Genomic DNA, 13,653 nt, shown 5'->3' on the forward strand with positions numbered 1-13,653 from the left:
AACAGAAAAAATGTATCTCACTAAATGAGTAACATGGCTTCGCCTTATGTATTCATACAAATCATGTTTTGTTATACAACACAATTTCATTGATAGAAACTGAAAAATAACTCGTTGTCATTCTAATTTTCCCTCTTGCTTTAATTCTAGGCCAATAATCACTAGTTATAATCCTTACTTCCGACCATTGTACAGAATAAAACTACATTACAATTACAAGTCGTGGAAGCAACGAGAAATTGCTTCATCTAAGCTGCATATACACTGCACTCTATACTCTCATCTCCATTAAACTCTCCATCTGGTAAACTACGCAATGTTTTATCCACGGCAAAAGATAACTTGCTGGGACTTCTTTGCACCACTTCGTTGGCCAATAATTCCTTCAGACCATGTTTATCAGAACTCATGAAAGAACCTACAGCACCTAGAAACCCTTCATGCCGCAAAAACATGGCCTTAGCTTCACCTTTAGACCTGAAAAGATTATATAATGGGTTAAATGCTTTTGCTTTTTGTTTTTATAATTGTACCAGAAGCAAGCATGCTCAGAAGTCTAATCAAACATTCCTGCATTATAGTCACGGTGAGAAATTACAGTGACTGAATTTTATGTCCCAACTCTATAAATATATCACCATGCTCATGCAAACCTACACTTGCCCACATCAAACACCCTCCCTCCCACCCAAAAGGAATCAGGACATGGTAATAATGCAAAGTTAAGAATCCACGTGCTTTTGTTGATGGAACAAACAACATAGAAAATGCTTATGTTTCTAGGATTCCCTTTGATCATTCTGAATATAATGTTTGAGACTAGTATTTCTTTGGCACTACATCTTCAAAACTAATAAGGTTTTTTAAGAGATGAACTTCAGTCTACGACAGCAGCAATGACATGACTTTTGTTAGAGGTGAACATGTCGTGAGGCAAATAAAAGGATATATATATATATATATATATATATATATATATATAACCCTCACACTCATGGACATGGCCAGCACATAAATTCTAAAAGTAAGAACTAGTCCATGTCCCTCAACATAGACCATGGTTTGCAGTAGGGTGGAGGAACGTCCTTCTCACTTACCAGAAATTAACAGCAACAGATAATGTGTCCATAGTAAAAGGATGCTTCCGAATAAAAAATCCACCAAAAAAAATCCTCTTCAGCCCAAAGCGAAGGGCATTTAAGTGAGAGATCTGAAAGCAAACAACAGAATAAACAAATCATCCTAAATAAATTTCACTATTTAGGATGAGATAAATATTATCATGATCTTATGTCAAAGATTGGGAACAATGAAAGAAAAGGCACATCATAACTATTACAAAGAATGATGTACACGGTGGTAAATGTTAAGTCCATGAAGAACTTATAAAATGAATATTCCACCTTAACCACATTTGCATTGAAACTTTGCATCATGTAGATATTACGTTAGTTCGTTGAATGGAGAGAGATTATTGCCAAATTGTGTTACAATACAAGAAGTGACACCTATTTCTACTACTAATATAGGTCAAGTACACATGCCCAAATGAATAAGACTCCTTATTCTATTATCTAACCATCCTTTCCTAAAACACAAAACCATCAGCCAGTGAAGAAGATTTACAGTGTAGATGACGTGACAATTATTTTTACGTATATAAGAGGGATTTCTTAACCGATCTAAGTATTCATTTATCCTCACTATCGATGCTTTACAATGGGTTTTAACTTTTATCCAACCATTGAAAATATATGTCGAGGTGGGTCTTGGACCTCAAATTTAAATTTAATTGAAAGGAAAAGAATGAGAATTTAATGAAACAGTTTACATTTTCTAATTCTTGTTAAGTATATGCTGTGTTTATCTCGAAAATATCAACAAAATCTAAACAATATCCAGATTAATAGGATCACAGCAACTTCTATAAATTTTTTGTGCATGAATTATTTGACATTTGTTAGTGAAATGCTTGGGACTGAAACATGTCTACTTTAAGAATTTATTATTTTTAGTTGTTATTGTTTTCCTAGTTTTAAGGAGTCAATTTTATTTGATTTGTTATCTCTATTTTTATGGCTTCTTTCTAGAACCATGTTGTTAGTGGGAAATTATTCTTAAGTTTTATAAATTGTACCGTTTCCTTTTCAAATAATATGATCAAATTTTAATCTGCTCTTCGTTAAGCAAATCCAATATTCCAACAATTTTTAATTTTTCCCTTCCTAAAGCTGAGATACGACCTTGTGCATATGCCATGAAGTTTTGTTATGAGTAGACTTTAATGCTAACTCAACCTTACAAAATCAATTTGTAATATAAGGTTTACACCTATTTATATACACGGTGGATCTCTAACACACATCCCATAACGTTAATGTATACACATCTCGAGTGTGGAACTAGACATTAATGAGGGGTTCAATAGCAGTGGAACAATAGACTCAACAAACAACAAACGTCGTTAGGATAGACTCTACATGACTCTAATACCCGGTTAAGAAATGGACTTTGAATCTAAATCAATCTTACAAAACCAGCTTATAAGATGAGGTGTGTAGTTGACGTGGATCTCCAACAAGTTTATTACGTACCGCCCCTCCATCCCCCAACCAAAAGAGAAAGAAAAAAAATGTCATTAAAATGCAAGGTGGCATCTTGGCTTAAGATAAATCTCTAATTATTATTTTAACTTTATCTATTATAGAGTCAATAAAAGATTCCGTTATTAGGTAAATCAAGGGAGGAAACAATGGAATGTACAAAATTATTCAGTTGTCAGGAGTAGTCCATATTTAAGCATTCACAAGGTAAAAGGGTACTAGAAGCGAGGAGATTCCATGAAGAACATGAAAGTTCCGGTGGAAGATTTGGAGGAATAATTTCCAGTTTTTTACATCAGAGATAAGTCCTTCTGCAGAATTGTAATATTTCGATTCTAGTTGAATCCAAAAGACTTTAAGCACTCCATTTAAAGCATCAGCAGCAAAAATGGGAGGGAAAAAATAAAGAGTATAACGAGCATTAATGTCTAAACGAAGAGCTTGTCAGTGACTGCAAAATTATTTAGTACACATATATTCAATGAGATGCGTCTAGACCGCCCCACTAATCACTTTTTTTAGTTAATAAATGAAATAACACCAGGGGTAAGCATAAGACATCCTCCACTAACCAACTACTATAAAGATAGTAAGAGGCAGAGAGAACATTGAAAATCGTTGCAGAAAATGAAGACAAATTGCTGGTTTGGAGTTTTGCCATGATGTTTTACTCCACTAGATGTACTATACACAGATATATACATATCACGTATAGTTAGTATCATCATGTAGTGCATAGTGGTGTTCGTCTAACTACAAATCTATAGTACACAACTGACCTGTCCAATATTATTTGAGATCATTCTTAGAAGAGATCGAGCAATATCTTCAGGTTTGTAATCCTCACGCTCCCTATTATCAGAAATTGCCTTTCCAAAGCTAGATGCTATTGCAGAGGATGAAAGACCTATCTGTTATCAATCAAAGAAAAAATACATTCCAGCAAATAATCACTAGAATTAGATAATATTATTCTCCATTTGAAACCATCACTTTTAGAGTCATCAAATGGTAACAGAAGAATGATTGTCATATAATTTTAAACAGGAAAAGGGACACAAAATTTCACCAGTCATACCTTAGAATAGTCCATTCCACCATAAATATCTCCCACAAGCATATCTACCTCTCTGTTGTTCCCCCGATAACTTAATTCCAGCAGCTCATCGAAACTGAATTATGAAGTACACCAATGGTAATCCTACGTGATCTATATAGAAGTCAATAATAGGTCATAAGCTTCAGGAAAAGAAAAACCCACCTCTTGCACTTGGTCAAAAGTTTGCCTAAACCCAAGAAAGTGCCTCCACCTATACTGGTTCCACTAACTCGCTCAAATTTTCCCTCTCCTTCCACCTTTATGAAAATATTAAAATACTACTTTTAGCGTCTAAAAAAGAGTGCATATTTGAAAACAAATTGAAGTAATGCAGCTTGTATGATAAACTACCTTAATCATTCCAACACCAGACCCAATATTAACAAGAAGATAGGGATACAAATCATTTTTGTCAATCTGCACAAATTGCTTTTGATCGCCCATATAGGTAAATGCTTCCTGGTGGACCACCTATTGAAAGTAGATCAAAGACATATACAAGGAAATTATCAAGGTGTTTGAGTATGAAGACTCTAGAATTATTTTACAGAAAACTGAAGGAGTAGTGCTTGAGCAAAAGCCGCAAATCAAAAGGAAACAAAATGAAATTGCTGTACCATTTCCTTACAAGAACGAGACAGTGAAAGGTATATCTATATACCACATGCCTTAAAAGGCTTCTCATACGGCAGCAGTGACAAGAAGAAAAGATAAATTTAACTACAGAGAGAAAAGTATACTAAAATATAGCTTTGGTACAACAGTCCTAAACTGAAGTTTTTGGCTTCATTTCCTGGAGGGGAATTGACATTCAAAGCAGACAGTTATTTTACCCCATATGCGGTTTGGATAGTAAACTCATAGCCAACTGAAAAATGGTATTCTCAAAATCTCAATAAAAAGTACATAATGGTGTAGTCTACTTTACAAAGACAGACCACAAGATAACCGCATTTAAAGTTCATTACTTTGGTTTGATATTATCTTCTGCACAGTTGGAATAATAAGAACAAGGCGTTTTTCAAACAACAGCCTTGTACCTAGTTAACTTCTTACATGGCCAATGACAAAGAGCTAAATATAAACACTTCATACTTAGCCGCCAATGACAATGACAAGAGCTAAAATATAAACCCTTAATACAAAGTCCTGAAAATTTTCAAAAAATTTATGAATTTATTAACCCATAACCATTGCTACTCCCACAACCACTGGTTACATATTTCTTGAAGATAGCTATTTATAAAACTATGAAAAGGTGAACTACTTATACAACGAGAGGCATTCATTGGTGAATTGAAAGAATATGTGTGTTTATTAATGACAGAAATGTCTTCTGACACAAATATTCACGATTTCATCAATTATCTGAAATTAATGCTTCATCAACAAACATAAAATACCTTCCAACACATTTTTCTCAATCTAACAGGGAAAGTTTTATTTTTAAGACAGCATTACCATTTACAAAACCTAATTGTGCATAACAAACATCTCGTGAGCATACACGTAAATAAGATCAGGGCTAAACCTTACAGCACCCTAAGTCCCTAACCATTATGTACGTACTGTCAAAGCTACACAGTCAGATACACATGCTGGTCTTTACATAAGAGACTATTTGTTGAATCAATGAAGAAAAGATGAATCTCAATCTCAATAATTTAATTTGAAATTTAAAAATGAGACAATATTTTTCTTTTACCAACATGGAAAACTAGTTTATGTTAAATCCTACCTCGAGAAGAAAATTCGCTCCTGCAACAAGACAATCCATTTCATCTTCCTTGTCAAGAATGATTCCCAGCCTCTCCTTGAAGAGGTCTGCATATTTGTATGCACCACCACCTGTGGCCTTCTCACCAGTAGTTTTTCATTATTAATAAGTATATAACATAAATCCAAGTACCTTAAGACTAACTAAACATTGTTTTTTATGGAATAGAACATTTTTCATTAGAAATATCTATTAAAGCTTGAACTGTGCATGCGTTACCTTTTGGGAACCACTAATAAATAATCTTTCAATTTAATCAGCTTCTAGGAATTACATATCTTCCAACCATGGCAAAACAGAAGACAAGGAATAGAAGCTGTTTCAAATCATGGCATGGCCAAGATTGAATTGGTTATTAACTTAGAATCTAAAGATTCTTCCCAAAAACTCTATCTGTACACTTAAGACAGATATAGAAACAAAATCTTCATAAAAAGACATGTTTAAACATTTTAGTTTGATTACCTTAACAGCTATTGGCTGACTTCCAGGATTTTCTTGTGGCTGACTACCTGAATTCAATACCAGATGCAAAAATTTCAGAATGACCTTAAAAAGGGATTGGACACCATGATAATATAAAAGATGGGTATATATGTTTTTAGGGATTATATTAGTAAGATAATATATATTTTTAAAGAATATCCATTATTTTGAAATTTTGAGTACTTTGGCTTCGGATTCTGTGTAGTTTATTTGTCACCTAATATGTAAATAAGATCCAGCTCAGCTTTCAAAGTCAAAGGATAACAAATATAAAAGGCAATAACAGTCTCACTAACAAGTACTCCAGACTTTTATGACCAATTATACATAAAACAAGTACAGCAAATTTTAGAGGAAGGAACAAGAGAATTTAGAAAAAAGAGGAACAAGAGATTTTATTAAGCCAGTTTGGGAAATTAAACAAATATGGGATCCATATAAAGGTGGTTGAAGGAGCCAAAATTGTTAGTCAAGAGTAATTCAGTATGCAAGTTGATCAAGTCTCCGAAGGAAACAAATACTGCTAACCATAAACATGGTGGTTGCATGTAGCAGAAAATTCAGTTACTCTATGACAAACATTGTCAACCATAAACACCATATGATTATGTACACACCTCCAATATGAAGTTTCATGGACTTTATAAATTCTAAGCAATCATTTATCTTGCTTGTTTCAAACTTCTTAAAATTTAGCCTCCCATTAAGAACAGGGTATTGCTTATGGCCGTTGGACTTCTGCAAAGTCTTTCTATGAGATATCCCCTCCTCACCATCAACCAGATGATTGTCATCTTTTGTGAAGTACACTAGCTTGGCAAGAGATCCTGTCAACAGATGGACAATATTATTTTAGGCAAGATGCAGTTGAAGTGGAAGCTTTACTTCCCTTCATAATTCACAATAACCAGCAGAAATCTGACAGTATTAATGAAAGTTGGAAAGGAAGATAATAATCACGATTCCTTATTTTCTAAAATTGCAATATGTTATCAAGAGTAATGTATCTGCAATCTTAATATGCCTCTTAGTTCAAGAAAAATGATGTCAGTATAAAAAATAATCATGCTTGACACAGCGATATTTCCTTTAAAAAAGTCTATGATTCCCAGAATCAAAATAATACTCAAATTTTAGAACCTCTGCTGTCAATTTAATAGCCAACAGTATAGAACAGTGTAATAACAGTGCATGACGCCATGCAGATTAGCAGTCCTCCAATTAAAAAAAATTCAAAGCTAGAGATCATGATCTCCAGAATTCTGACATGGTTTAAAGTGTGGAATTGAATGGAGAAGATCTCCAATGTTTCTCAACAGTAAACAAATCCCACAGTCTACTCCATTCCCAGCAAGTTAAATCAATCAACAAGTGCATCAAATTACGAATTAAGAGTTCCGTCCAAACACAGGAGTCAGAAACATAACTCCATGCAATCGAATTTGAACAGCTAGATCAACTACCAAGCAAAACATAAAACTGCTCTGTGAAACAAAGGTTTCCAATAATCAACCACAGACATATAAATAAAAACCAAAAACAATGCCAAAACATCACTATGAGCTACCCATAACACAGAAACGAAACACCCTATAAAGATTGAAATGTTTAACCTAAAGGTGTATGTCCCACAAAATTTCGCAAAGCAAAGATGTTAAATTTGAATGAAAACCACCAAAAGGGCAACTCTGAACACTAAAACAAGAAAAGAAACAAAATATAAAAAAATTTACAGGATAAAAGATGAAACCAACCTCCAATATCCAAAGCTAGATGATATACATGAGTTGGTTGGTTAGGATCCAAAATTGGTTGAGTTTGACCATCTCTGAGATCCATTGCTTTTGTTATTTCAGTCTCTAATATCCTAAGTTGTATTTAGGATTAATAAATAGTAAAGTAGAGTTATATAAGTGATTGGCAAGCCCCTTTCCCTCGGAAAAGCAATTTACACATTCATTGTTACATTTTTAAGAAATTGAAATGATTAATAAACTAATTAATTAAATAATAAACTGTAACCAACCTTAGAATGCAGAAAAAAAAATTCTTAGAATTTGGTTTGTAGAATTAATCAGAGAGAGAAAGATAGAGACAGAAATCGAAAAGGAAGCAGGTAGTAGATAGATGCTATAGGGTATACGCCGTTCTCAAAACAATCCAACCAAACAAGTTCACATCAATCAATTAAATGGATGGAACACACTTTCCCATGAGACAACAACCTCAACCAAGTTTCATCATAACTACCAATTTGGTATAATGGTTTATATACTTAAATTATAATTGCTAGTATTTAATATCTATCAAACAAATATTTATTTTATAAATTATATTATAGCTAACATATAGAATAAATAAATATTTTAATAAAAAAAATATTTAAATTTATAATAAGTAATTTATGCTGTAATGTCTTATGTACTCTTTTTATTTTAATCGAATGCTTATTTGTCTATTTTGAAAAAAATAAAATAAAATAATCGAGGAACGCATGATACATCATTACACGTGATAAGCATGATATAATTTATAAACCTCTACAAAATGATATTGTATTCTTAGTTAAGTTAAATTGTAAACGTGGCAAGTAAAATATGACTTGCACGGATCTTGGTTTCAATAAAAAAAATCGAGACAAAAATATTAGAATCTTTTAATGTCAAACTATACTTTTAAAAATTAGGATCGGATTCTCAACTCATTCTTTCAACATTGTTGTTATGTAATTATTTTTAAATTATTAATGGATGTAAAATCTTAGAAATAGTATTTTAAGACCGGTAGTGATTTAAAAATATTAAAACTTGATTATTTTAATATTAAAAGATTTTAATATAAATAAAATTGTTATAAAAAAGAGTTTCATTATTCTAAATCACATATTTATAAATCATTTTTTCTAGAATTTTCTAACTTTGTAGTCTGATTGAAGAATCGAGACGGTAAGATTGATCCTCTCAGCGAGCTCTTCAAGTTGAACTGATCAGTTTTTCCGTTCGCGTAAGTTGAGTTTTTTGCCCTCTTTTTTGTCTAATTCGGTTTTCTATCGCATGTGAACTATCTTGTATTGTTTTAGTTATCAGTATGAGTCTTTGTTGATTAATGACCATAATGGTAGGTCTTATTCATTCTTGTGATGTTTCTCTTTGTAGATAGAACATCTTGTGGAATTAGATACGTTTTGGTGTTCTTTGAGCGGTTTGAGTCTACATAGTCGATTTGTCAGGTAAGGGAAGCTAATAGCTTTTTGAGTGAATGAGTCATATCTTGTATAATTGTGAAGTATCTGATATGCTATGATGAATTATTGATGCTTGTGATTGTGGTATGTTGATCTTTTAAATGATTGAATTGAAATTGATTGTATTGTTTGAATTGAGGGTATTTGAGAAAGATGGAGTTATTGGATCATGGATCTAATTGGTGCTACCTACTATAATTTAAAACTCTTTTTTATCATTGTCTATAGTATAAGTACCAATTGGAGTAATGAAACAGGTCTAGATGGCTCAAAAACCTTAATTTGTGATTGTTGATATTTGATACAACGCTAAGCCTCACCATGGCAGCGTTAAGCGCTGGTTTTTACGAGCCTATCAGCGTTGAGCGCTACTATGTTTTTTACGAGCCTATCAGCGTTGATATCCTGACATTCTAATGATCATTAATGCTTAAATAGAGTAGAATGAGTTATGTCGTGAGGAGTAGAAGAATGTCCTAGTCACTGGACTTGATCAAGTCATAGGCGCGAGAAGGAGATTTACCTTGTGAGTGGTTGGGTGATAACCTCTTGAGGTCAAACTCTGCAGAGTTTGGGAACCACGCACAAGTGCAAGCCACCAAGAGATCTTATGTCACTTGCATGTATCCAGATAATTGAGTTTAGTGTCAACTATATCTCTGTTTATATGTGTGTCTATATGTTGTTATATTGGTAAACTGAGTTAAGTTTTCATATGAATATTTCTATGTTGTTTGTCTTTCTTTTGCGATTCGGTGGGAGCAGATGTGGTTAGACATCTCTGGAGATTGAGGAGTCAGCTTTTAAGTTGATAGAAGGTTTCAATGGAAGCTATTGTAAGTGAGTAGTTTGTACTTAGAATTAGAATTGGTATTTTTAGTTGGTTTGTATGAACATTATACTTTTATAGTCCTATCTGTTTTAGAACTATATTAATATACTTTATACATTGGATCTTCTGTTTTGACTATTATAGTGAAACAATCATATTTTATTAGTTGTTTTAGATTGCTAAAATTGGGATGTTACAATAGACACGTATTATGATTGTATAATATAAATCTTCGACGAGAATTATTTTCATTTATAAAATATTATTATTTTAAAATTTTAATTTAATAAAAGAAATAATTAAAAGAGAATTAGTGATTTGTATTATATCGTTAACCCATTAATTTAATATCTCCATAAAGGAATAATTAACTGGATTTGAAAATCATTATTGTAAATATAATTTACCTTCAAATGATATATGTTAATTTCATCTTGTGTTTAGAATATTTATAAAATTCCTGTTTTATATTGTTGGACTTGACAACAGACACCATTGACATTAAAAGACATAGTTAGATTAATAGAAATTTTCTCTTCAAACTAGAAACAAATGTTAATGTTTGTTATTAACGATATGAACATGAAGAAGTCCTAAGACAACCCTTCCCAACCATGACAATGTCATCATCTACAAGTGAACATAATTGACAAATACATGCAATGCAGATGATCACATATACTTCAAGAACTACTCCATATTGGGACTAATGACGTATACTAATATTTCTTTGCTTAAAATATCCACAAATGCTTGATTTTGAGGGACACTGTATGAATATAACCATTCCTAATTTTAAAATGAGAAATTGAGACCCTATATAGTAAGCCCTCAATTTGCGACCCTAATTTTAAAAGGAGAATTCTATTCGGACACACTTAAATGGATAATCAAGTAATCACACACTAATAATAATAGTAAATTTAAAGGTATGAATTATTCATTGATGAAGCATTTGTTACTCTTATATAACTTAACCTTGAATAAGAGATTTAAACATTTGAAAAAATTGAAATATCTAATAATTGAATTACTTCAAATTGAATTTTCTTCATTTTTTAAATAGTTAGTTTGAATAAGTAATTGAAATATTATAAATTTTAATTTTTTTTAAATAAAGCAATTTAATTTATATTTTACGGCAAACTCATTCTACTCTTGAATTTAATTTAACTTAATCCAACCTTCAATTCAGTACGACTCGTCTTGACTTTTGGCTCAAGTTGACCTTCGGCCTGGTCAGACTCGACCTTCAGCCCGGTCCGAACCAACCTTCAGCACAACCAGCTCGACCTTCGGCTCAGCCTAACCCAACTCGACTTTTTGGACTTGTAGATTGTTTTTTTTGTCCTAAACAATGAGCAATTTTACAACTTGAAAATTTTCAATTTTCTTCCTTATTTGAATGAATTTCAAAATCTATTATTTCAGTTACATTAAATATTTTCTTAAAATTACTCAATCTCAATTTCCTTTTAATTTTCTCATCCAAACATATCATTTTTCTTAAGGGTGTGTTTTCTTAAGAAGATGGATTTGGACGGAGAGTCTGAAGATAGATTTGTGTGGATTTGAGTTTATGTATATGTGTGTTTTTTGGAGTGAATTTAGAGGGTGAAATGAGTGAATTTCGATATGAATTTTGTGAAAATTAATAATTAATTTGAGTGATGTGATAGATTAAAAAAATATTTAATAGATAAAATTTGAATATTATTAAAATACCCGTGATGTGATAGATAAAAAAAAAATTTAATAGATAGAATTTAAAGATTGTTAAAATACTCTTGATTGGTAAAAATATATGAAATGATTTTTTGATTAGTTAAAAATATTAAATTTTAAAATATATTATTTAATAAATTTTAATAAAATAATTAATAAAAATATAAATTATATTATATTATATTAAATTATTATTATTATTATTTTTATAATAATTACTATTATTTGAAATTATATATTAATAATTAATATTTAATTATTATATATTATTTATTATTATTTAATTATATAAATATATCATTTAATATATTAATATTATATATATTTAATTATTATTGTTAATTATTATACATATTTATATTTTTATTATTAATTAATATTATATACATATATTATTATTAATAATTGTTGTATATATATTTATTATTAATTATTATATATAATATTATTTATTTATTATTAATATTATTATTATACATATTATTATTTTATTTAACAAAGACAAAAACGTAAAATTTTCATTTATCTTCTCAAATCTTCCCTATATTAAACATATGAGTTTTGAATAAAAACTTTTAAATCTATCATTGTAAATACACGATATATTCTTTAAAAGGAACATGAAATCTTCTCTCAATCTGTCTATGCAAATCAATTTATTATGATAATCATCTCATTCAAACACATTATAAAAAATTTTAAACTTTTAAAATAAATAAATTATTCTCTTAAATTATCATCTCAAACACATTATATAAGTTAGCGTATCTTTATCACAATTTCACTTGTCAATTCAATTTACAGTAATATTTTAACTAAATGAAATGTGACGTCCCAACTTTAAAAAAATTATATATTTCATATAAAATTTAGTTAATTTTTAGATAATACCCATACGAGGATATGACGATAAGTACATTTTTAATATTTTGTTATATACTTTATATAATATTTTAATTAATATAAACATCTCGATTAGCATTCTCGTTTACAAGGTAAATAAGTCTCCTTTTGACTATATAACTTCATAAATGTTTAATTTTTTTACATAAAATTTTAATCATAGATTTTCTTTTTTAAAAAAATTAATATTTCTTATTATTATTGTTAGTGGAATCCATATATCTGTATTTGCATATTCATTTTATTGAGTTAAAATAGTACATTTTTAAACTTCAAGAAAATGGATAACTTTGTAATAATGGTTTGGTAAAGAATTGTGTAGATAAATAAAAATATTTGATAGTTGAAAAGAACTATGTCCACTGAATCATTAACTATTTTATGGATATGATATGCAACTTTCACTAAAAGGTTGTGAAACTAGAGTTTATCTAATACATTAATGGGAATAAGAGTTGTCATTTGAGACAATTATATATATTTCACGGGATATGGCTTGCCATTTTGTATTTTTATTAAAAGTGGTTTTTTTTTTAATTAAAAAAGCTTATATACATAAATTATGATTTCGTTAATTACACATATCACTTAATTATCCCTTACTTGACTTTGACACCCATTCAATTTTATTTATTTTCTTTTAAATAAATTCAAATTCAAATGGCACGGCAATAACCAAAGTATTAGTTATAGTAAAACCTGGAATGAAAATTAAGCAAGATAAAGTGTTGGGTTGAATGGTTGCATTCGTGGTATCAGGTCCTGCTTTATCAAATGGTCTTGAGTTCAAATCCTGCCCAAGCAGTTGGTCAACCAGGCTCTGGCTCTGATACCATGAAGATCACAATTCCCAATTCATTTTTTTTGGAAATTTTATGAAAACGAAGACTAATTTGAGTACGTGTACAAATATATATTGGGCAGACGACTTTTTTTATTTTAAATTAAACATTAAAATAAAAAATAATTTAAATTATTAACTGC

At 30.3% G+C, this 13,653-nt stretch overlaps 1 protein-coding gene across 2 annotated transcripts; it reads right to left on the reverse strand.

The window, feature by feature from the left end:
• Positions 1-25: 25 nt before the first annotated feature.
• Positions 26-8,137, reverse strand: PANK1 (pantothenate kinase 1). Of its 2 annotated transcripts, XM_028059684.2 has the most exons (11): positions 7,992-8,137; positions 7,720-7,832; positions 6,583-6,792; positions 5,945-5,991; positions 5,441-5,557; positions 4,054-4,173; positions 3,865-3,959; positions 3,682-3,775; positions 3,383-3,514; positions 1,098-1,210; positions 26-477 (listed from the first exon to the last, which is right to left on the reverse strand). In XM_028059684.2, exons 2-11 carry the CDS (start codon positions 7,802-7,804, stop codon positions 249-251), a joined length of 1,242 nt encoding a protein of 413 aa, XP_027915485.1. In that variant the 5' UTR covers positions 7,805-7,832; positions 7,992-8,137; the 3' UTR covers positions 26-248. The 2 variants fall into 2 exon arrangements, with proteins under 2 accessions (XP_027915485.1, XP_085526941.1); XM_085670815.1 differs by lacking the exons at positions 5,441-5,557; positions 7,992-8,137 and having other exon boundaries at positions 7,720-7,962.
• Positions 8,138-13,653: the final 5,516 nt, after the last annotated feature.

Source organism: Vigna unguiculata, chromosome 3, assembly GCF_037176805.1.
Source record: "Vigna unguiculata cultivar grain cowpea cultivar isolate G323 ecotype 2 chromosome 3, ASM3717680v1, whole genome shotgun sequence".
Lineage (NCBI taxonomy): Eukaryota > Viridiplantae > Streptophyta > Magnoliopsida > Fabales > Fabaceae > Vigna > Vigna unguiculata.

What these genes read in the sequence shown, in the direction of transcription:
- PANK1 (XM_028059684.2), bottom strand. Translation starts at nt 7,804, where the DNA reads ATGGATCTCAGAGATGGTCAAACTCAACCAATTTTGGATCCTAACCAA. An exon ending in CATGAAACTTCATATTGGAG is followed by an intron (nt 5,992 to 6,582) that starts GTGTGTACATAA and finishes TATTGAATTCAG; the next exon opens with GTAGTCAGCCACAAGAAAAT. An exon ending in GTCAGCCAATAGCTGTTAAG is followed by an intron (nt 5,558 to 5,944) that starts GTAATCAAACTA and finishes ACTGGTGAGAAG; the next exon opens with GCCACAGGTGGTGGTGCATA.